We start from the raw sequence: 25,903 nt of genomic DNA on the forward strand, positions 1-25,903 counted from the left end.
CTTCTATTGATATTAAAGGATTTAGGTAATCATCTGCTTTTGACAAGACTGAAGACTGTGTGTCAACTTCATTGCTCCTAAAATGCCCCCTGAAAGGTCTAAAAAAGCAAGCTGTATAAGCAGAGTAGAGCTGGTATGCAAATTATGAGATATTCTTATGCTGCATCATATGAACTCATCAACTAGGCATTGCATTCCAGAGAAAGCATCTGCTGTGTGAAATTTAGGACAGTAATTCACAGCCCATAGAACACTGCATCACCACAAATTAAATTTGTTATAAATTTATAATGATGTTTGGATAAAAACATTACATATTAATAGTTTGAAGAAGTGACAGCACTGGGCACTTCATAAATGTTTAACTAGTAGAGTCTTCATAATTTAAAAAGTGGAGGTTTCATCACGGAAGATGCTGGATTGAATCACTGTTTGAATTGGGGGGGGGGGGGGGGGCAGTTACTGCAGAATCTACTGAAAGTCTAACCTCAATGCACACAAATGCTATTTTTAAACATAACCTTGTTTCAGAACACTTACATGAATCATGGACTCATCTGAAATAGTGCAGCACCATGTTCATAATACCCAGATACGGTTATCATTGCCAGGGAATAGTATGTAAGCATGGGCCCTCTGTTGGGGAACTTTAAAAGTATGCACATATTGTTTACGAATACGTCAACCAACCATTAGATGCATGAGATATCCCGGGAAAAAACTTGAAGGTGTTTTGTTTTCCTTCATTGCATGCATGTTTTGACTGATGCTTCTAAAATAATTTTCATCTTTGATCTTTCCAACAATCTCTAACTCCTTAAACACTGCCTTCCTTTTGCTTTATATGGTCATATTGCTTGGTCTCATTATCACAACCCAGCATACTTTTGTTGTTATCTATGTCATCTTTTTACTCACAATTTCCATCTGACAGACAACCTGTATCTGAAATGCCCTATCAGTCTATTTGTCTCCTTTGCCTAATTCATGTGCCTCAGAGTCCCACATCCTCACAGCTTGATGGCCAAGGACTGTCTTCCTCTACAATATATCCCTTTAATCACTCCAACTATATTCCCTGTTTACCTGCATCCACACACTGGCTATTAAATCAAACTCTATGTAACCTGAAGATTTGCTCATGGCAAGATTTTTGAAAACACCAGCTTCTCAGCAGTGCTTCAGCCCTATAAGATGAAGAGGGTAAGGATCTAGACAAAGCGAAACAGTGCTAATGTTTGTCAGATGTCATATTAAAGTGCAGAACTTGAAATATATTTTAAAAATCAATAGACAGAAACATTGGCAAGGAAAATAAGGGAGCACTAAGGATTAACGAAGAGCATATGTCAAGACCTTTCACTCTGACTGTCCAGTGCTAGGTGATTTAGAAGGCAAAGGAAGGACCACTTCTTCCCAGTAGGGAATCTAATTCCTACATTAGATTTCCTCCTGGTACATGGTAGTTAAAATGTTACTTACATGCTGAAATGTAATGGACTGTTTCACCCTCTGTAAACTTGTCAGAAGGAGACTGAGTTTAAGAGAATAGATGTAATAAAAACAGGAGGTTTTTTTGAAGGGTTTGCAATATGAGTTTGAAAAAGTCACAGTAAACCTGGTTTCTATGCGTACCTGTATCTCATCTTCAACATGGGCAACCAAAATCTTTTAAAGCTCTCTTAGTTTCTGGTAACGGACTCACATGAAGATTAGAGGAAGGCTAAGTATTTTTAAATACTCCTGTGACCATAAGAATTTAAATTTGGAATAAAATGAAGCTACTTTTTTATTAATAATCAGGAGCAACTAGTTAAATTCCCATTCCTGCTTGCACAGAACTGAACACTGCCCAAGGATCTGTTTTATCCAGGACGGTCATCTTGGTGTCAAATTATTTCCTATTTGGGAGAGTCACTTTCAGGCAATTCCTTGAGCTTATTTTGAATACAGGAAATGAGCTGGATTGTTCTCTGGAGCACGAAATGACTTTTTACTGAGCTTGCATTGAGCTTACCACAATAAGGTCCTGATCTACAGGCACTAATGCAATTCAGTTTTAATAATAATGAAAGCAGCAACTACTGCTCATACACTCCCATTAATGCTACAGACCCCAGACATATGTGCAACCTGGTATTAACATTCAAGCTGAGAAAATATTTTTAATAATTTAATCCTATTCGATTGGTGTTGGTAGATTCTCTTAGAAAAATGTTGTTGATATTTACTACTCTTTATCTGAGGACCATGAAATATCTTGCAAAGATTAAACATCACAGTAGCTTATGAGGGTAGGTGAATAATATTAAACATAAACTGCTAGGACTAAGCAGAAAGCAGCAAAAGTAGGAGCCATCCAGCTGTGTATTAGAAAGTTATCAGCATCAAACAAACACTAAAGAAAAATGAAGGAAAGCCATTAAAATAGCCCTCTGTTCCAAATTCTGGGTTGGGAGCAGGAGAACTCAATATATGATTTGCTAGCAAAGCAGGTGTTTGTCTATGTGGTGGAAATACCAGATGAAGGATAGTGAACTCTCTTCAATACGGAGAAAGCACTCCACAGTTACAGTAAAAACACTGACAGCAAATTAGTCATTGCAGAGGTGTAAATGTATAAAACAAAACAGCACCTCTAGATTAAGATAACCATGGATATTCCAGACATATCACCAGCTGCAAAAAGGTGGGACCTAAATCACATCAAAAGTTAGAAGTCCCAGTAAATATTTCCTTAACCAAAAGCTTCCAAGCTATACAAACTCCTATATAACACTCAAGACGGTAAGTTAATTGCATAAAAAATTCCTCACCATCTGACTTTATGTATCACTACTTAGGGTTTTGGTTTTACCACAGGTTATATGAAGCCTAATATTTTTAATAGAATAGGCTCATGGAGTCCAGTGATCAGCTGAAAAAAAAAAAAATCTCAGCTTAGTTCCCATTAAAATAAAATTTTAATTCTCACAGTTGTTAGGAATATCTTGATGCTTTGAGTTAAGAATACCCCAAGTCACACACAAAGAAAATATACTGTGTTTATGGTTATACATACACAGGGATACAAACTACACCATGTAAAGTGAATTAGGCAAGTGTAGTCAGACAAGTACAAAATTCACACAGCAGAAGAGGATTCTGATGCAGCCAGAAACAAGTGATCCTATAAGCCTGGACAATCTTATCAAGATTAAAATATTTGCCTTTTCTATGAGAAGAAATAAGCAGAGCATTCCTGTACCATTTAGTGCTTTGGGTCAAAAAATAGCAAAGTTTCCTGCAATCTGGTATCAGCCACAGAACTTCTGGACAGGATCAAAAGTGACAAGATAGGGGAAGATAAGAATTCCAGGGAGTGCATCGGTGACTGAGACTTACCCATGGATACTTGTTCTGTTTAATTTCATAAGACAGAAGGAAAAGTACTGGAAAAAAAGCCATCAGTATATAACTTTAGAATGCTGCACTTAAAGATTTTGGCCAACTGAAAGAAGGATATTCTAAAATTCAAAGAGGTAAATGAAAAGGAAGGCCAATCAGAAACAGAAAAGGCTTATTAAAATTCTTTCAGTGCTCTTAACGAAGTGTGTAAATCTAAATACCAAAATATTCTTCCCTCTCCTCCAGCAGAAACCATAGGATGGAAATGTCAAAAAAAGAGAAAGTCAAGGACAGTGCTAACATATTGTACTACTTCTCAGCATCCTGAATACACTCCATGAGTTACACAAAGTATAAATGAGCCTGAATTTAGCCCTTCACAAGCTACATAAGCCAGACACACAGGTCATAAACATGCACATGCCTCTAAGGTGAAACAGTATCTAACTATTTCAGATGAAAAATGAAAATTCTTATCAGACCTATACAGCAAAAATTTGTGTCCTGGATTTCAAAACACAAAATGTAATTAGTCAAGTTAAAATTAGCCATGTATACTACTATAAAGAATGCCATGAGATCTCAAATGATAATCAACTACAGTATCCCTCTCACATCTGGATATCCTAAGTATTACTAGACATATAAATAACATTTTCAAACAGTACTTTAAAAAAGTGCTTTTTGAAAAGCTATGTTATTCTTAATATCAGGTAAATAATTATAAACTAACTAATCCATATTTTAGGACTTGGTATTGCTAGAAGAATGTCTGAGAACAAATTGGGATACTATTAGTTTTGACTATTCAAAAATCACACTTTCATTGACTAAATGTTTTCCTTCTTAGTGCTACTGAAAATGCTTTACTAAGCTTGAAAAAAAAAAGTCTTTCACCAGGGTTTAATGATGAAAGTACAATATTTCATTTACATGAGAATTTGGTAGAGCCCATAGGACGTTACAAACTGAACACATAGTTCAAAATACAGCTTAAGTGAGATTTAAAAAAAAAAGAAATCCAAATTACTCATATAAATTAATCAATATTGGCTCAATTCTCTGTTCAGTAAACCACAGCTTAAAGCAAAGGGGCTGTGCCGCAAGAGAACTATGCCCGCCAAATGCTGAATTTCTTTAAATTACACTATACTAGGTCTATTTAAATCATTCTTTAATTGTTGTTTAAATTTTATTAGAGTAGTTGTGATTAGCTGCATTCACCTTCCAAGTAATTTAAACCAGTTTTTCTTAACTCTTTGCTGTAAACTCAATATATTGCTTTTTCACCAGAGGGAAGGGCCTGGCCCAGCAATTCCGACAGACAAATATCCCTACCGACTGCTAATATTCATCAGGGACATTGTAACTTACTTTTTTTTTTTAAAGGAGTGTCATTAGATTGTATTTCAGTCAAAACATACGCAAATTCAAACAGCTATACTTAAAAGCTTACTTTGCGACTAGATTAAAACCCGTAAGTGGAGGAGGAGGAGAGACATCTCCCTGGGCGTGGCCCTGGGGACGGGGAGATTCCCCCACACGGTATGGCAGAGCCTGGAGGTGCCATGGCAGAAGGTTGCCAACCAACAGCCGGTGCTGGAGGTGCTTCTCTCATCTCTGAACAGCCGGTGCTTCTCTCATCTCTGGGGACTCTCTCCAAATTCATTAAAACCCTAAAACAAAGGCCTGCCCGAGTGTGCAAACAGAGGGAGCTTCCCTGCACGGCAGGAAGGGTGGAGAGGCATGATCCTTCCCATGTATTTGCTACAAAGCATTTTGAGAAACCTGTCCCATTTATGATCTGCATAATGTATCTTAATGCTGATTAGCTTTTTCTTCTTGGGGGGATCTTAAGTTGTTTGTGTCTAATGAATGCCCCATCCTACCCAGGGACATTATTCTATTAGACTGAAGCCAACAAAAGGTGGTCTATAAAGAAGGGATGCAAGCTTGGTAACAACTTGAAAATAAGAGACTAATACTAATGAAGAATAGAAATTGTTCATATAAGTCATCCGGATTTTAAAAAGATACGTACTTTAAGGAAAATATATAACACAACACTTGCATTTATAGTGAGTCTACCTATACATGCCAGCAACCCAGAAGTGAGTACTGTATTCACAGTCTAATAAGTATCTCTGTTATACAGTTATTCCTTAGAGCAATGGAATATTATGGATTACCTTAGTAATTAATGAAATGAATTAAAAGCACGCTTAAAAGATTCAGGTTAGGAGAAAGACACATAAGAAGTTTTTCTCCGGCTAACTGAGGCTATTTGAGAGCGCTGTGTTCTCTCTGCAGGAGATACGCCAACAGGTTCCCGCAGCTTTGCAAGACCCTGGGAAAGCAGGCTCCGCTGGGAATTGCCGCACAGGCACCTCCTTGTGGCGCTGAATCCTCGGAGCCGAAGCCATAAAAGGGATGCTATCTGAAAATCTCTTGGGATTTTGCTTCATCTTCTTTGAGGCAAGCTCCCTGCAGATGTACTTGCAGGAGTCTACTGAGGAGCAAATCTCCAGCAAGACGTTCGACTTAAGAGAGGGATTGCAGAATTGCTAAATCAAACATTTGTGCTGCCCAGACCGTATATCTCTTCAAGCTCTGAATGTCTTTCCCCATAATGCATGATCAGAGGCTAATATAAAGAGGACCTAATCTGGGAACTATCACAGAAAAAATATATACATATATTTTAATATACAAACACACAGGTGCCAATTCAGAAGATGTGAACTCAGCACACCTCTGTATAAACCTCAGGATGATATAGTTACTAATCTACATGACAGAAATACTTAGGGACACATGACTTGAATGATATTTTAGACATAGTGACCAGTGGTTCCCCAGGCTTTGGTTCATTGGAAACAAGACAGTAAATCTGCCTGCAGGCACACAGCAATGCTGTAGCTGTGGCCCAAACTGGCAGGGAGAGCAGATTAGTGTTCAACAGTCCTACAATGAAATTAATGAAAGTTATGGACCTTTGCCCCAGCTCAAGTATTCTCATTCTAACGTTAACATCTTTACTACACAGACTAATACAATTTGAAAAATCCTTATATGTATCCCCCACAGGGTATCTGACATGCAGATGACGTCCTAAATGTCTTAGCTGCTCACAAATAAAGGATGAACAACTTTTTGACAGTTAAGATAAACAAATTAGTGAAAATGAGGTTCTAGAAAGACTATCAGAAGAAAAAAGTGTGTGATTTAGGTAGACTTCAATATACTTTCTGACAAGTACTTAAGGTAAAAGTCACAGAACAAAATTTCACTCTCCACAGTGAGTGCAGAATTGCCTGTTAAAGCCGGATGCTTATTCATTTTTCTCAGAGGAATTTTTCCTTATTACCAGACAGAATAAAGAGAGTCTTCTCTTGTTTTGAAAGCTGAAACATTTTATTTGTCAGTACCCAGCTGTAATCCCACAGTGATTATGTGTCCAGAGGAGATATTGGCTAGTTCTATAAAAATTCTGGTGATAATGAATGCCTTTACATTACATACTAGATGGTAAATTGAGATGGCAGGTAGATTTTTTCCTCTGGGGAAAAAGAGAAATGAAAAACTTCTCAGTAAAGCAGGGAAAAATTGAACTATTCGCTTCCCAAATGAAAATTTCTTCCACTTCACAAAGAAATACTTTAATCTAGATGATTTACTGGACTGTAATAAGATGCACTATATCTTCACAGAAGACATGAAGTGAAGAGAGAGTGATTTCCATAAAGGGTAGCAGGAGAGGCTCCCAGAACGAAAGAATGGGAGAAGATCACTCCCCTGATGTCACCGATCAGTTACACAAATGCTGCTAAAAGAGGTGAAGAATATCAGAATAGCAGAATTGTCTAACCCAAGATGAAGCAACCAGAACAAGAGAGTTAGTAAAAGGGCTGAAAGGGAAAATCCCAAACCCACCAAACCCTGTTTCTTTGATTCAATAATTTTATTAAGTTTCTGTCCATTATATCAATGCCCCTGAGAGAACATTCTTGAAAAAGACTGGTTAACCTGGGCCTGGACAGAGCCAAAAGCTTTGAAAGCTAAGAGGTGATTTAAAAAAAAAAAAGACAGACGACAGTCAACGCTGCCTCTTTAAAGCTTTTGAAAGATCCTAACTTACACAGTTACAAAAGTTAGCTCAAAGTATATTTTTTCTGGTTTTCACTCCTAATGATTTCTTTTTACAGAAGAATAAAGCCTGTAAAAAGGGCTGTTCATGGTGATTCCATTAATAAGTCTGTACAAAGATATTTCCCCCAGCCCCAGGCAGGCCTATATCTTTACTTCTGTTTAATAAATGAATACAACGAAATTGTAGGGCAAACATCAGTGAAGAAAATGTTGCAAGAAGTTTATATTGCCCTGCAGTCAATTTGCTGGTCAAAGGTGACAATGAAAAATGACTATTAAAAAACCAAACAAAAACAAACAAAAAACCCAACTCAAAACAAACCTCCAACTTTGTCCAAAAAAAAAAAAAACCCCAAAAAAACCCAAAAAACCCACAAACCTCCAACCACTGGAGATAAAACTTAATGAATGAATACTATTAAATTAAAACAACACACAGATACAAGTTTCCATTTCAGCAAGGTAAGGTCATCTTGTATGTTAACATATTCTGTGACATGCTTTACATTGAAGACTAAAACTGAGACACCTGTCTCCATTGGCTCACTCGAGTCATATGAAACATTTGGACAAAGATTAACTAGTCATACTGCTATGCCTTTTCCTTATTTCCAGTAATACATGCTATGAAGGCAGCTATAGCATAAACTCATTGAATTCTTTTTGTATATTCCTGTCTTACGTAAGCAATACCTGTGCCTGTAACAACAAAGTTAATGTAACCACAGATTGGAAAGATGCTCTGTACAAGCACTGATTGGCAAGAATGGAAATCAGTGCACTTAATGATCCCTCTATTAAAATATTGCTCAGATATTTAAAAAAAAAAAAAAAGAAAGAAAAGAAAAACACTGCTCTAGGCTTCAAAATTCAGCATGAACAGCTGATGTGGGCTGAATCCCTCTTAAATAGGTATGATTATATTTCAATGTCTTTTGTGATTATGACAATTTTGACAAGATAATAATCTCCTCTGAACAGGACTTTTTAAGGTTTAGAGAAATAATGTAAGATTTATTAAATAATCTGTCAAATTATCTATGAACCCTGCTTTCAAAAGAAATCCTATGATCTCATTAAAATAATTACAGAAAATCTATTCCTGATATTATAAATAACAAGTACCAGTATCACTCATATACAAAGGAGAGATCTAAAAGTACAGGAACTTGCAAGATTCAAAAGGTGATAGCATAGCTTTGCTCTCTTAAGATAATCAACAGAAGTTTCTGTGTTAAATATCCTGCACGCTAGGTCAACTTTTGAACCACAGTCTTCAAAACGGAGGGAAAGGAAACAAGTCTGTAGCTATGCTAAAATCAAATAATCTAGATATGTATATTGCAGCCTTATTTCTCTTTCCTTTCCTCACACTTTGTTGCCTCTTTTCTCTTATTGCTTTTGGGGAAAAGCAAAAACCTGTTCTATGCAGCACAACAATTACACAGAAAGAGAAGCACAGGTACCACCAAAAAGCAATAGGAAGCATCTTCAAAAAAATCTTTGCTAGAATTCTCTTTTCAGGAAGAGCATGAGAAAATAAAGGAGTGAAATGGGAGATGATGTCAAGGATGAGAGAAATTATGAATTTTAAACATCCTTTCAATTTCAATTTTATATATTAATGCCTCTTTTAGGGAGAGATAGGACTGAGCAAAACTGGGAAGAAGAGTATGGTGTTTACTTTCCTGTGATGTAAATACAGCAGGCAGGAGAAAGAGGACAGGAACAGCTCCAAAAGCCCTACAAAAAAGGGTTGCTTCCTCTTCGCTCCGTAAGTAGGACGACTCCTGCTGCCATTGATTATGGCCTTACCCTAGTAGCCAGCACTGCACTTGCAAAATTCGATTGTCTTCTGCCTCAAACTGGGGAAGTTACCCTCTTTTAATTGAAAACTCCTGCTCTTGGAGAGTAAAGGGTGAAGTAATCAACCAACGCAAGGTGACAATGCAGGCAAAGCTTCTTGTCTAGACACTTCAAGATAAAAACCATACTATTATCTGAGAGAACGTTACAGATACAGAAGATTTTCCACCTAAGCTACTTGAAAGACACAACACTGCTGTCATGCTACCATGTCAGAGCATGACAGAATTGAAAGCCCCTACCCATCAATAACATCACCAAACTAAGCCCCTGCACAATACCCACTGATTTGTCAATCAGCGGGTTCTACGTTCTACATAACAACCCCTCCAGCAGGAGTGGTCCCTGTCGCTCAGCGAGAATGAGGTGTCAACAGCCTACGCACAAACCTATTTCAAGTACAAAATGGCATTTTATTTACCATGAAATCAAGCACTGTGTTTCTGAACAGCTATTTAATGCTACTAGGTTACTTCTTTCAGAAGGCATTCAGAAAATTGTTCCAATATTTCATAAAGCTGACGTACTAAACAAATATATAAATGAGTTATTTAAACAGCTGAATGGTTAACTAAAATAGGAGAAATCCAACTATCATTTTGTAGGAGGTTTTACATGTAGAAGGCTATCTTCTCCAGAGAAGGTAACTGAAATTTAAAGACAGGAAATTTAACTTCACATTTTGTTTTCAAAATTCTTTTATACTCTTTTTTACTTTAAGAGGAAAAAAACAGCCAAAAAATTATCCAATGATATAAAAGAAACACATGGACTTTTAAAATGTTTAGAAGCTGACTCACCAGTCTCTTTATAATTCTCAACAAAAGCTTCAGTTGTCGTGTATCTTTTTTGGACTTCAGTACTTCAGCAAAGCTGTCCATGTTTTCTGGAGACATACTCTCCTGACTGTTCCCTCCATACAGCTGAACCAGCAATGATAAGCACTGTGAGGCACTCTCAAATATTTCAGTATCTTCATTGGGAAGCTAAAAATGAACAAAAAATGAACAAACAAAAATCAAATTCCAATTTCAGAAAAAATTGCATATCACTGGGGATTTGGAAGACTATTAACATTTGCATTGTGCCAGGAAAGAATCATTTCTGGTTGATTGACTCAAAATTCTATTAAACTAAGATTAATAAAGTGATGAAAATATAAGTAAAATATATCTGTTCTTAAGCAGCAGTATAACGTCTCCACTATGATTCTATCAAATAGCCTATCTACAGCAACATCATAAAGGCACTGAAAATGTTGCTCCCAATTCTGTTATTTTCAGACAGTATATTTTGCTTTAAATAGAAGTAGTAATAGCAGAAAGTATCATTATAGCCATGATGTCTAATCTTCTACATAATGCACACCATAAAACTTCATTTAATTATTTCTAAATCAAGTCTATGCCTTCTGGTTGAGGTAGAGTACAGATTATCTAGCTAATTAATGGATTTTAAGTAGTCACATTAGGAGGTACATTTTGCAGATTTTCAATATTTTCCTGAATTTCAGCTTTTCTGCACTCCTTTGAAGAGCAGACACTGGAGCAGGCCCTAGCAATGGGATGGAAAAATTTTCCTGGGAAGCAAAATTATGGAAAAGATCTAGGGGCATGGCTAATAATCATCTTTAAATGAACACCACTATCAAAATGATTTCTATCTTTCTTGAAAGTACAATCTGGAAATAATGAGTAGAGATATTATATTATGCTTGTATTTGGCACTGTTGGAATGACAACAGGAACACAATGCCTAGTTTTAGCACAGACAGTTCATGAAAGCTAGTGAAAAAAATCATAGAGGTTTCTTGGGAACAGGCAAGAGGATGATAGATTGGAAAACATAACAGCAAGGGACTGAAGGAATTTAATGTCTATAGCTTATCAAAGGGAGGGTTAAAGGGCACTTGATCATATTCTCTTGGTTATATGTGAGAAAAAGCAGGCTGAGGATAGGTTAATTCCTTTACCTGAAAAAGGACTGGTATGAGACAATAGCTCAAAACTTTATCTAAAGTAATTCAGATTACAAGGAAGATAATACTTTGATTTCCTTCTTTCTTTCTTTCTTTCTTTAATAAGAGCGATTAACCGCTGAAACAACTTTCTTAGAAGTGAGACAGATTCTCCACCACAGGCAACTTATATATCACAAAGATATTTTTTTTCTAAAAAAATAACAAAACCCTTTACTATAATGAAGAATTAATTAGGAAAGTCCTATGTCTCGTGTTATATAAGATCCTAGACTAAATGATTACAATAGCCTTTTCTGGCCTTACAGTCCATGAACTGAACAAAATATACCAGTGGTGGTCTTAACCAATAAGGTATAGAAGTGTAAAAACACCTCATCACTCCTACTCAGTTTTTTAATTCCAAAAATACTATTTAAATACAAAGAAGCTACATTAAAGTACAGTTAACAGACTATCCTTACTGACAATAAAAAGGAAACGATTTATATAATCTGTCCAACCGTTTATATAATATGCCCAACCATTTCAATAATGATTACCTATTTAATCTGCAGTATGAACTTCCCAAGTTTTTTCATTTTAAGGAAAACCCATATAGTTACTTTAAAGCAATCTGGGAACATATCATCAGACATATACTCCTTAAATATTCAAGAAGCAGTTCCCCAGGGATCTGCATGCAAATACAATCCTGTTTTCCATTAGCTTCATAGAGCTGGCTGTTTAAAACAGACTGAACTGAGATGTAAGCTCTGAATATATAGCCCCAAGACATATCACATCCTATTTGACCTAATGCTATGCAAGTGACAGGACCACAGCAGCTATTTCTTCAACAGTTTTGCTGTATGGTTTTTCTTCATTCCAGTCTAAATGCCACCTATTTGATTGTTTCCTTTCCAACATCCAGAATTACCTAATAACATCATCAACATAAATAGCAAGACTAAAAAGGAGGAAAAGCTACAAATAGTAACAAGCTTTATAGCTCCATTTATATCTTCAATCCTTATCAAGTAAAAAAAAAATTCCACTGATCTCACTGGGGGCTTTGAGCCAACTTGTATTTCCTTCACTAAAAAAAATAAAAATGCTATTAAATAAAGGAAGACAAAATTAAACTACTTTAACGTATCTCTCTTATCCCTTTTAAAAGCAGCACTCTAACTTACAGTTTGTTACTAGATCAGCGTAGACAGGTATATCAACCACTCCTTGAAGAAAATCACAGTACAAGAACTATATTCAATTTTCAGATGTTGTTTGTGGGCTAACCAACCAACCAACCAAACAAAAAATCAGTGAACATTTGGACAGATACGTCCTTGCCCAGGTATTGCAGTGCAGGCTAGTTCCCTGATCTCCATGAGAACAAAATCCCATGTGTAATCAGTAATCACAACAGCCATACTTGGAAGTGAGACTTCCCAGTTCCCAAGGTCTTTTTCTGAGATATTCACTAAATATCAGAGGAGTGGAAAGGTGTCAGTCTCTGCAGAGGACTGCCCCTACAACAACCTTGCGTGAAGAAATACATAAAGCACCATGTCCTTTGTAGTTTTTCCTGACACCAGGAGGGTGCCTGACTTGCAAGGAAACAAATGAGCAAGTCCAGCCTGTTAGCGTTATTCCCAAGGAAGGCTGTCTTCAGCAGGAGTCCCCAGTTAGTGAGACAGTGCAACATTTTGCCTAGGTGAGGAGGAGCTGGGCTTGGGCCAATAGCTTTGCTTACGTCCTCCTGACATGTCCAACCTTTCATCACTGTTGCTGCCATTTTTTGTCCCTCAACAAGAGAAAGGAAGACCCTGAATCTCTCCATCCAATATGTCTTGGCATCAGATAGGCTTGCTCTTCACCAGATGTCAAGCTGTCAGTGACCATCCTCCAAACCTAGCCACCAGTATCACTCCAGGCTTCACAGTACTTGCCAGCCATGACATCATCCTATTCAATCACAAATGCCAATGAAGCCCTTCATCACCTATTGTACTTCAGGTTCTTCTGCTCCTCTGCTTCACCAGAGTCCGTTTGAGCTTCAGCGCTCTCTAGAGTTTGGGGAGCAAGTTGCTGTCGTCCTGGAAAATTGCAGGGTAAAACAATAACAGCATAGGTTTTGGATAAATAGGAAAACAAGCCGGGAATAGGAAAGACCGTATTTACTCTGGAGGGGATAAGAATCATTGGCCTACAGCCTATCCAATCCATAACTAAGGTGGAAGAGGAACTCTCAGCAATGTCCCTATTTAAGTATGTCCACATCAGTGGACATTTTTCTCTATAACTTTCACCATTTTGCTGTTTCACTACCGACAAGTAGTGATTTAGATGTCAAAAGTTGTAAGTTGGTAACCTGAAATTTAACAATGGCTGCCAGTCAGTGTTAGTACTTTCATTAACGGTTATAAAGAGTAGAGGATCTGAAGAAAATTATTGGTATGAACAAAAGCAATTACTGAAAATATAATAAATATCTGTAAATGTAGAAAACTAAGGAATGAAAATTCAGCTTTCAAGTTAAATAGTATCTCATGTCTAATAAGAACAGCAAAGCCAGAATTATGTTGCTAGACAATGAATATAGATGGATGGTTCATCTCTTAATCAGCTGGAACAGTGTTCTGATTATTTTGCTAATCATAACAATTCCATTTGATGTGAAGAAGTATATTTCAAGTCTTTGAAATGCATTTATAGTTTTTCATGACAGCAGCTACTTAAGTTTTTGTTCTTTCAGGGGAGGAGAAACCCATGAAAAACCAGAGTTCTAACTCTTTAAGAAAATATCTGCCCTTTAATATTTCATAATTACATGAAAAAACTCTAGTGGCCTTTCATTTATTTCTGCTTTATCAGTCGTAGAGGGGATTATGGATTCAGCCCTTCAGCAAGGTAGAAATGTTAGTACTCCTTCTCCTTGCAGCTGTTAATATTCTGGGCTAGTGTATAGCTTGAAAAAAATCCAGCACCTTAAAATACATTACTGAACAGCTAAAGCCATATTTTTTGCCATTCTCTAACTCAGAACTGTAGATTTATTTTTCACTTCGAAATTTTAAAGTAATGCCTCATGACAAGACTTTTGTGTAATGAAGACTGTGTACTACTTTTTCTTAATTTTTATGGCCATGTTATAACCTCCTATAAACAAGCTCATAACATAAAATTCTACTTCTCTTCCTTTCTAGATGGAACCTGCTCTGTGTATTTTAAGGTTAATGTGGTAAAGAGCAGGAAGTTTCTTGTTATTATACACCTATATTTCTGCAGTCTGTTAACAAAAATGCCTTCATTTTGGGCCGAATTGCAGTGTGTTCATGAATCGCAAACCATTGCAAGAAACGTGTGATCATTTGAGCTGAAGTGGCAGTTTTCACACTGTTGGAGTTGTTACAGCATCTAATTTTAGAGCTACAATGAAACTGTCTGTATTACCCGGAGGGGACACTATTTCAGTGCATTAATGAGGTTATATACAAAGAGAGTTTATTACAATAAGAGATAGATGTTCATTAGATCAGTAATGTGATTACAGAATGTACTGTAAAGGAAGCACCATTGGGAACTATAGGGAAGATGATCTTGCAAGCATTAAACAAAATGTAAAAGCAAAACATCATTATTAAATCTGCTAACTTTACTATGCTATTCTTATTAGTAAATATGCACAGTCTTAAATGAAAAAAAAAATATTATATTTTGGCTTAGGGCAAAATTGTCGTCCTCCTACCTAAGGGAAAATATTTTTAAACACAATATATTTTCAGTCATTTTAATCTAGCCTAATTGTTGAGAAACTGAATCCCCATTCTGAAATTCTGTGCTTGTGACAATATATTCTTATTTCCTCTGGTGTGTTATTGTTTGGGAGGTTTTGGGGGGGTTTTGTTTATTTGGGTTTTGGTTTTTAGAGTAGCTCTGTAGGACAGAATTCTTCAAATATAATTTGAACAGATAACATTTCAAATACAATAACAGCAATACATTATACAATACAGGAAATAAACATATGTCCTTCCACTGTGACCACAGAACTGTCTGTATTCCTAAGAAATGTGAAATAAAATTCTACAGTCTACAGGCTTATCATTCTTCTGCAGTCATTTTCATTATTCATTGGCAAATACCTTCACGTGCTCTGAAACTGAAGTCAGGGCATAGCCTTAGAGCCAGTGCAATGTAGAGACAGAAAGAACCTAGAGGAGATCATCTCATTCATCCATGTGCACTGAGGCTTCATATTTGTCCTCTTTGTGTTTGCATGGGATTAACTGGTCTTTCAACAGTAATATACAGAGCACAGTAATCAACTGCAAATTTTACTAGTAATACTATAATGAAGAAGCCTACCACCAGAAGACAAGATAAGTTGTCTCCCAGCACTCTGGTAGGCTGCAGAAAAGACTGGAAGCTCTACACCTAGAGTCTAAATCTAGGATCTACAGAGAAATTATACTCCTTTTTATAGGTACTGGCAAGGTTTCTGAAAGTTTCTGAAAATCCACACTGAAGTGATTTCAAAAGTAAGTAAACACTAATTTTTTTTTTTTTCCAGTATACTGGTACATCAAAAAGTAGAAGGTATTTTATATCTTCCATAATTGTTGCAAGTTTCAGTATTATAATCAAATTACATTTATGTTCAAGCAGAGAAACATTACACAAAAAAGCTAAGTAATTAACTTTTAAACACAAAGCTGCCAAGCAGAAGACTAAATGCTCAATTTATTCTCCTCTTATTGATCAGTTAAGGGCAGACTGATCATGGGATTAAATATTGAATTCTCCATATTTGCAGTATTTTCTGCATGACAGAATTTGTAATTATTTCTTCTTTTGTGTTCTTAAAAACTCTGAAGTTTCATTTACATGAAATCTAGGTTCCCTACACTTGCTTTGCTATGCCATAAGTGATAGACTAAATCACAATTACAGAAGGGAAAAATTGATTCTAAGTTTTTGATGTTTTAAAGTTTAACTCACATTGATTTTTGAGGGATTATTAAGAGAGATAAACGTGTAGAACTTGAGGAAAAATAAATAAATAGACAAAGCAATGGGGCATGGAACAACCATCTACTTGAGGGATACACATACCAATAAGGGAAAGCAATTATTCAAAGTGACATAAGAAACTATAAATATGGTAAGATAGGTAGAAATAGCAAACCAGAGAAAATAATTTTAACTCAATATCTTAAAGTGATGGTTAGTTCAGAATTTAAGACCTTCATTATCTCCAGAAAATAAAGTTCACAAAAAACTGAATGCCTCAAAATAGTAATAAAAGGCTATATAGCCACACAGCTCAATGAATACAGAGAGCTACTGTTGGCAGCTCCACAGAACTTAAGCTTAGGTAGGCCTGAGTCTTTTTGAGGGGTAGGGAGCATATACATCTTGAGAGACCCACTAGACTTCACAAAGAATCTAGTCCTATTTAAAGAGATTAGAGCATAAAACATTTTAAACAGGTGGATCCTAAATGTTAAAATTATTATTCCACTGTTCAAACTCTTCAACCTTAACAGGAAATGTTTAATACAGCAACAGGTAAAGGATATAAAATTTAACAAACCTAGCTGAAATAACTTTCATATACCCAATCAAGCACATGTATGTAAAGAACAACACATACACATTACAAGAGAAAATCCCTCACTTTTACAAAATCTTTAACAAAATTCAAAGCCAAAAACAAACAAAAAAAGGAGCAGCACCAATGGTCTTTACTCTTTATCCATATGTTAAAATCAGCAGATTTTAAATCAGCATTTTAAACATACCAGAATCTGTAGAAATACAGAACAAAGCAAAACCTAGTGGTAATTTGCAGCCATGCTTCTGAAATACAAGGGCAAGTCAGAATCTAATCAGTACATGCTAACTAAACAATTATCCTATCCTTTAATTAAAAACCTATAAAAGACTTCCAGGTGGTATAGGCTGAGTACAGCTTGGCCTCTAATTTTCTGTGCTTTAGAGAGTTAATGGAATTTAAATTTATGACTAGTTTCACTTTAAAGGAACATTTGAATCTCTTCATGTCTTACTATTTATCATATATAGTGATTTAAAAAAATTAATAGAAAATAAATTAAAACAATTGATAAAGATGAAATATTATATAGTTGAAATTCAGTCACTTTATTTTAGGACATTCAGTGAACATTTCCAAAAAGCCTTTGTCAATAGCTGGTTCAAATAAATCCATCAAAGGAGGACTTAGCAACAAGTATAATGCCAAAAATTAATAAAAAGGGAATCACACTCTTCCCCAAAATAGAAGATGACAGACAGTGCTAAAGATGGTAAAAGAATCACAGGTATTCATATCATAATACATCTGAAAACCTATATTTAAATTAAAAAAAAAACAACCCACACATACAAAAAAAATTTTGAGGCTGGAAAAGAACTGAATCTGAAATGCCTCTAAGTGAAATAACTTGGAAAGGATAGTGTGATATGCCACAGGGAAATTCTCACGTACCATTTTAATAGCTTTATGTTGAATAAAAAGCTGAGGCAGCCTCTAAAAACCCTGTCCGGCTCAAGAAGCATTCCTCTACTACAAGCTATTACACACAGAGCCAAGACAAATCTCCAGCACAGTATGATGGAGGTTGTGCTGATGGGATGCATCAGGGCCACGATATAACACTCTGTGAAGATTTCAATGCAGCACTGTGACATCTAGTAAACCTTGGAAAAGACTGACTTTAAACAGACAGACTTCAAAGATGTTTACAGATCACCAGGGACCATTCCCACTCATAAATCCCTCAGGATCATGTTAAAATAAAACTAAACTCTTGAGAAAAACTCAGAAAGCTCAAACCCAAGAAAATAATATTAAAAATCATCACTCACTGCAAACTAATTTTAAGTTTACTGACTTTTCTAATGGTAGCAGTACTTGTTGTTTCAAATGTTGAATACCATCCTTTCCCTCTGCAGTGATCACTAGTCCATTCTAAAGGGCTAAAATTTGGCTATACATATGTATCCCAACTGTGAATCTGCAACCTGTCCCTTGTCCCACTTCTATGCTTGGGACAGACTTACTCCAATGTCACTTGTAACCTGCAAGTCACTATGACCTATAATTTCTTAAAAATTGTTAGTCCTTCCTTTGTACTAGCTGAGAGCTTATAAACAATGAAAAACTAGCAAACAGAGTTCTAAGATGTTGAATTCAGTTGAGTAATTCCAACTTCAGCAACATTCCAAAAGGCTTACAAACAAGCAAATTCTCACCAGTTGAATAAGCAGGCTAATTAGGTCCGTCAGGGGTTTATTGATAAGCAGAAGGTCTTCGGCAGCCTGCGTGTCCCCTCCTGTGCCAGATTTCTGTGCCTTAATAAGATGAGAAAAAATAAAAAACAGCCTTGGTGACTGTTGCGTTATGAGAAACAAATTAGGTCCATTAGGTGGTCAAAGTTTGAAGGCAACTTGTAAACTCTTTTCTAGTTAAATATTCCTGGGCTCCCAACGAGCAGTTACGCTCCCTGTGTCTGTGACAATAAGCACAAAGCAAAAGGGAGTCATGCTGTCATTCCCATTCTGCACAGGCTGAATATACTGACCTACATGACATTTCTTCAGCAAAATGCTGTAAACCGTACACGCAAAAGATATCTCTAAAGCCATAAATGTTTTATGTATTTGTATTCTCTTTCAAGATGACATGCTTGTTTTAACATTAAAGTTCAACTTTTTTTTTTTCTTCCTTTATCAGGAACAATTTTAAGGGCAACTGAAAACAAGAAAATCGAGGTGACTGAAAATTTAGGATTCTTAGCAATAATATCCAATTTTGCCCTTCTGACTCACCTTGTATGCTGAAATATTCATAATATATTATAATAATTTATTTTTTAAATAGGAATAATAAAATCCATAAATGACCAAAGTCTGTGATATGATCTGTTACTACTTGTAATTCTGACCATTGTCATCCCCCCTCATCAAAACACACTGCCATCCTAGGCAGTGCTGCTATTTATGATCCATCCCTGCCCCAGGACACCAGAAAGGTCTGCTTGCAAGATTTTTCATTTAACTTCATTATCTCACAGCAGCTTTGGACCATGACCCTATACAGCCTAACTGCTAGAGGAAAATGTAAACATTTTGTCTAAAGAACACATTTTAAAACAATTTTGTATCGTGTTTCATTTAAAGCTCAATCCTAAAACCATCATCCAAGTGTAATACTTGAGGATTTTTGTTTGGTTAAGTGAACACAGGAGCAAGTCCCCTGAGACAAGAGATACTACTGCTGAAGCTCCGCTGTTGATATTGATGAGTTGAAAGGATAATGCCTTTCTTCTGGAAAGAATCTTGAAATAAGAGAGATCTGAAGAGCTGTTTCTCCATGTAATAAGACACATTGGTATGTCCCTCACTGAGACTCACCACAATGACCTGGAATGCTGAAGTCCAAGAAGGGCAAAAAGACGTAGTACAGAGAAGACAAAAAAATGGTGTGTTTATATTAATCAAGAAAGGGAAGTACGTGACCTTCACTTCAGCAAAATTTACAACTGCTTTTTCTGGTTAGTGCTTGGATGAGAAGACAGACATTATTGTCCATCAGGGATGTTTGACTACTTTCTTTAACTTTTACATATTTAGTGCCTTTGGAAAGAGAATGAACAATATCACTAAAGGAAGTATACTTTATATATATAAAGGATACACACTACACCACGCTTAAACCTACATTAAGTCACTAAGAGTCCACTTCTCAAATCAAGATTGCAAAATACTTTCAGCTACTGTGGATCACCTGTGGAACACGATATGATGAAACTGCTCCAAAACAGATATGCAAATTAATCTGAAGTTTTGTACCATTTCCATTAAAACACAAGTACTTGGACCACAGAGAGCAAACTCTTGAATGAAGCTGGACACAGTTATCAGCACCATTCAGCATATAGTACTGAAATGCAAAGGAAAAGTGGTGTCATGTTTTGCCTATGCAGCTGGGTAAAGTTATCACTTTACATATAAAAAGCATAAATAAAAAGGATTCAAGTGGAGGTAGTACCATCTGTAAAAGTCAACTTAAGCCTCAAAAATGGATAATATGAGAAAATTTAATTCTCTATTTCAAGTTCTGTTTTAGAAGGTATCTTATTCAGAAGATCCCTATAAAAACAGTCCAAGAATATTTGTTATCACTAGAGCGATGCATTTAGTGCCACATGGATAGTGGAATATTATGTAGATGCACGGTAAATAGCAGTCACCAACTAATGGCCATCATTCAATAAGGCATGTGTACTAAGGCAGCTGTAGAACCCACAGGTGCCCTGTGATGAGTATTGTCAAGACAAGTATGCCAAGGCAAGTAACACCACCGTAAAATTATTTTTATAGGGGTAGAGGGCAGAGCTATGCTTCAAAACTCAGTTTTCCAGCTGCCTCTTTTTACCCATTAGCCTTTCAGAGCAAAGCAGATTACTTTGACTGGAGATGGACAAAACTGGAGCTGGAGTTTTAGTGCATCAATCAACTGATGTATTAATGTAAAGCCAGAACAGAATTTGGCTTTGAATGTATAGATTTAATTTTGTATCTAAATAAAAATCATCAGTTTCACTAATATTACCAATCCATGTGCAAGATCCTCTCTCCTCATATGTGTCCTCCAGTATAATTGGCCTCACCACTGTTGCATGGAGCGTAAGTACAGAATTTAGCTCTCTGTGATTACATGGAGTGCTGCCAACAATATGACAATCAGCAATTAGCCTACAAAATTTGAAACACATTACAGAACCTGCAATTAGAGGACTCGAAAAAGACAAGGTATTGTACCATCAGTTCTAAATTAAGTTTCTTCCAAAAATTTTAAAAAAAGAAAAAACAAACCAACACCTCTCAGTGAAATATCTGGTTGATAACACAACTGATTACATAAATCTGTGTAGAAAAAAAAAAAAACCACCTCAATTTTCAACACCCACTTTATACATTAAAACATCCTAAAAAAAAAAACCCAAACAAAAACAACAAAAAAAACAACAAAAACATCTCCACAGAGGAGGACCTTTTCAGAATAAAGAAGCCATATCCTGAAATTCAGTACAACTTGGCTGCAATCTTTTGAATCTCTGTCCTCCAGATTTGTTGAACCTAACAGGCTTCTCTGTTTTTCAGCGGATAATCCCAAGAACATCAAAAACCTATGAGGAAGAGTAAGTGTTGTGGTTTGCAGCCTAGATACAGAAGTTACTTCCAATTAACTAACTTAGAAATTTGGCAGATCATTTAAAAACAAAGCAAATATTGCTAGCTTAACGCCATGTCTAAAAAAAGACGAATGCTTTTTCTTGTTTTGTTTTTAAGAGCATTATGTGCAATTTCTTTGCACAGTATCTTTTTGTGCTCCATTTTAAGGAGGAGGAAGTCTTCATTGGAGGAGGAAGTCCTACCAATGCCATGATTTGCAGTGGTTCAAACAGAAACTTGGAAGACAAATTGAACAGTGTAAGAGAGAAAATACTTTTGTCAGTGCACATGCAGAGGTTACGTATGCTTTTCAAGCACAGTAATCATGTGTGATTTATAATAAAAAAGATACTATTATTTACGGAGTAATCTTTTTCTTTTAAAATGAACACAAGAAAAATGCTTTGAACTATAATTGAGCAAATATTGAATTAAGCTATTTATGGAGTACAGAAATAAAAGAGTCAGTTAGGATCTGTGTTTCCAGCATATAGTGAGGCTAGTATGGATAGTCTAGCCACGTAAGTACATGAAACAATGATATGCAGTTGAAAATACATGCTCTTCTCTTTCCACCAAACTAAAAATTCAATAAAATCAGAATAGTGGGAATTTCATTATTAGGGAACAAGAATTTATCTAAAAAATTGTTTAAGATGGTGATGACCCCAAGAAATAAATTCCATACCTGTAAAGTCTGGCGCACAATGTTTGCTGTATACATCAGCATGCAGTGCAAAATGTCAAGCAAGGACAGAAGCAGTGCATTTGCTGTCTTGGTGCTGCTTTTATCATCTGCCTCCAAGTACAGAGCCACAGTTTCTATTAGGAGATTACAGATGTGATGAGCCAGTCCTACATAGAAAGTGAGACAAAAAAAAGAAATAGGCTATCAGGAAAAGAACAATGTGGAAGATGGCCCAGTTAAAAATAATAGATTAGCGTACAAACAAATTTCACATACATTATGAATATTTATTAAATTTCCTCTTTTTCTCCATTATTATAATTAACTCGTCTTCTGTTTGCAGCAGATCATAAAGAGAGCTAAGCTGATACAATCAAATTTGCTAACTGCATGCAAAATTATGTAACATTCATTACATAATGACATACTTTGAATCCTAAACTTTTCTTTAGCACGCTGGTACACAAGTCTCCTTCACAACACTCCTGGTCACAAGAATTAAGCAATTTCTCCAGGCTGTTACAAAATGACACATGAAGGTCGGAGCCTAAAGTTTTCTTTCTTAACTGATCTGCCAATTACAACCTTCCCCATATGCTTTAATTGTAGAACTGAACAGTGTTATGCTTCACATAAAATATATTCAGAAGAACATTATAAATAAAATACTGAATACTATACCATAAACGCTATTAAGATTTGTTTGACTGGTGGTAGTAAAAAGTTTCCTGAAAATACCTTCTTGTCTTAAAGCTTTTTTTTCAGCTTCTTTGGAATTCAATAACATCAGCTCCTGTAGCTTGCTTAACCCACAAATCACTTCACATATCAGAAAAAATATAATCCAATTCAAGGCAACTCTGATTCAATTCAGAATCTTTCTTACTTTCAAATACAAAATGATTGAATTAATTATATTTGATCTTAATCTTTTTCTTTCAGAGTTTCATAAGGAATGAAAGATACTTTGTTCCTCACCAAGAACATAATTATGTTTGTAAACTTCTTCTAAACTGGCAATTAGTCATACTGTGACTTGGGTGTACATATGTAGTAACATTCTAGTATATTAATATATTAGCTTCTAGTCCCCATCACTGTCAAAAATGACTGAAGTATTTCACTGATTTTACTGAAGTAAAAAGACTCCTTTTATAAGTTCTCCTTTAAGAAGTAATTGTATATATTTTTACAAACATCAGTACAAGATTAAAGTGAGATATTGTAGAATACAATATGTAATTACACCATTCAGCTTTTGCGAGTAGTCAAATCTGTGGGGTGTTGAAATATTTTTGCTTTGAAAGCTGCCCCATCAATTAACTAAACTTCCATGAAATATTTTCCTCCCCTATTCATCATCCCTAATACTTTCCTCAGGAAATTAAATACAAAAACATTCATTTAGAATACAGTTATGGGTCAGGATTATTAAGACTTGCACTCTTCTTCTATCTCACATCTTTTTGTGTTTTCTATGATTACTAGCATTATTCTTCCACAACAGTTTGATTGATGGACTACAGCTCAGGCTAAGCTTTGAATTTCCTGGGTTTTTGTCTGCATAAACCAAACTCTCAAAATTATATCAGTCTAATCTCGCACATTTAATTTCCTCCTCCTTTTTTAAAGTACAGTTTCTGCTGCAGTTCTGAACATTTCATACAAAAATGAGATAGCATGCAGAGACATACTTAACTGATGTCACCAATACCCACCAAGAAGAAAAAAACCCAGACATAATTGCATGTCTACCCAATACAAAACTTGTGGTTATTCTATGCTTTTTTTCACCAGGCTAAATTAGAATAAACTTAAGAAAACAGTCCAGTAAGAGTTGGTTCCTATCAAAGAGAGGTCTGCAAAATTGCCTGCAGGGATATGTCCAAGTACACTCTGTTTTTCCCTGTATATGACCACAAAACCCACAGCCACATAAAATGAATGAGTCACCCCTATTATTTCTAGATGGCTTACATATAACCCTTAAGACAGTGGCTTGGAGATTAACACTGAGAAGACCACTTTCAGATGAAGACTTTGTATGGCTCATCATCAAGAATTTTTTAGGCAGTAGTCCTCTCTGCATTTATAGCACTAAGTAGGGAATGAGTAGTAGTGAACGGAACAACAGGATCCATGACTCTGATCTGCAATCCTTTCCCTTTCAACTTTGAAGAGAAAGACTTGTTTATTCCCTTGACTGTACCAGCCTGAGTCTCACAACCGCCTCACTCCTGCTGTTCTGTGAATGGGGAGGTGAACCAAACGCTCGACCTTCTCCCCACCCTTCGAGGCATGAATAATATAATCACCTAGATTTTATTCTCTCGAAGTATTTACATCCTAAGGGTATGTGTATTAGCAATCCTGCCTCTGAACACCTGAAATACACCCGAATATTCACATTTGCTTAGTTAACGAAAACATCAGAATTAGCGCACTTTATATAGAAAGATACGTGCTCACACAGAGTTATATGTACGAAGATACATGTTAAGTTTGGAAATTTTGGGAAAAAACAAAACAAACAAACAAAAACACCCCCCCCCCCCACTTTTCCTGGACTTAAAATACCTTTGGAAAATCTAACACATCAAAACTTTATAATAAAGACATCTAAAATAAAACACTGGTGCAAAATGTTCCCTAAAACACTGCATGATTCATACAGAAACCTGATAAACACTTGGTTCCACAGATAAAAAAATAAAACAGACTGACCTCTTGCCAAGTAAATAAAGTTCCAGACATGCTCTTTAAAATACTTTATTGTGTCACAACAAAATGAAAATTGGAGGTCACAACTGTAGACATGTAAATATACTCCTTGCTTACACCACAAGACAAAATACACATTCTTTGCCCTCAGAAGAGAAAGTTGGGAAGCTGGTATAATTTACAGTGACCATGACAAAATTCAATAGAAATTTAACGGCCTTGGCCATTAGCACTGTAACCAATTTACTCAAAAGATAGCTATAAAGTTCAAGGCTGATATGTCTCAGCATTCCAAAAATTGAATCCCACAACAGATAGTCTGAAAAAAGAGGATGCAATTCTAAAAAAAGGAAACTGTATTCATAATTCAGTAAATCATAATATAAAAATTGCATATGGATGTCTAAGTTTCAGAAGATACATTGAAGATTATCTGCCAGATTTTACAAGTGATTCAAGAACCACATGCTTCTTAATTTCCAATAATGCCTAAACCAATATTTATCTTTAAAAACTTCAGACAATATATTTCTGAGACATATTTAACAGACATCAGTTTCTTATGCAGTAATTCTCAACTGTTAATTAGAAAGTAAAATAGGCTCTGATTCAAAAGGTACACCCCATGCACTCCTGAACTCTGGAAGTGGTGAATCTGAATCTGAATTCTGTATCGTAGTGGAGAGCTAAACCCAGAGAGCTAAAGCTTAAATCGAGGAAGATTGTTCTACTGGTAACAGCTGCATATTTTAAAGTGTTCTGGTACTTCCAAGTATGTTGGTAACAGTCCACTTTGTCAAGAGAAAAGTGTTAGTGACAGTTTTCATGGGTTAACATAATGCATCATAGTTTCTTTCAGCTGGGCACTT

General features: G+C 35.9%; 1 protein-coding gene across 8 annotated transcripts in view; it reads right to left on the reverse strand.

Annotated features, from left to right (window-relative positions):
* Nucleotides 1-25,903, reverse strand: part of ULK4 (unc-51 like kinase 4) — a 262,151-nt gene that overhangs the window by 46,891 nt on the left and 189,357 nt on the right. For 7 of the 8 annotated variants that reach the window (XM_075493361.1, XM_075493362.1, XM_075493366.1 and 4 more), the window contains 3 exons: nucleotides 22,314-22,480; nucleotides 18,641-18,739; nucleotides 10,203-10,388 (listed from right to left, as the gene is read on the reverse strand). In XM_075493361.1, the coding sequence (XP_075349476.1) occupies nucleotides 10,203-10,388; nucleotides 18,641-18,739; nucleotides 22,314-22,480 (452 nt within the window). Of the gene's footprint in view, nucleotides 1-10,202; nucleotides 10,389-18,640; nucleotides 18,740-22,313; nucleotides 22,481-25,903 lie in introns of those variants that run through there. The other variant, XR_012774263.1, reaches the window with a different exon arrangement.

This window comes from Mycteria americana, chromosome 2, assembly GCF_035582795.1.
Source record: "Mycteria americana isolate JAX WOST 10 ecotype Jacksonville Zoo and Gardens chromosome 2, USCA_MyAme_1.0, whole genome shotgun sequence".
Classification (NCBI taxonomy): Eukaryota; Metazoa; Chordata; class Aves; order Ciconiiformes; family Ciconiidae; genus Mycteria; species Mycteria americana.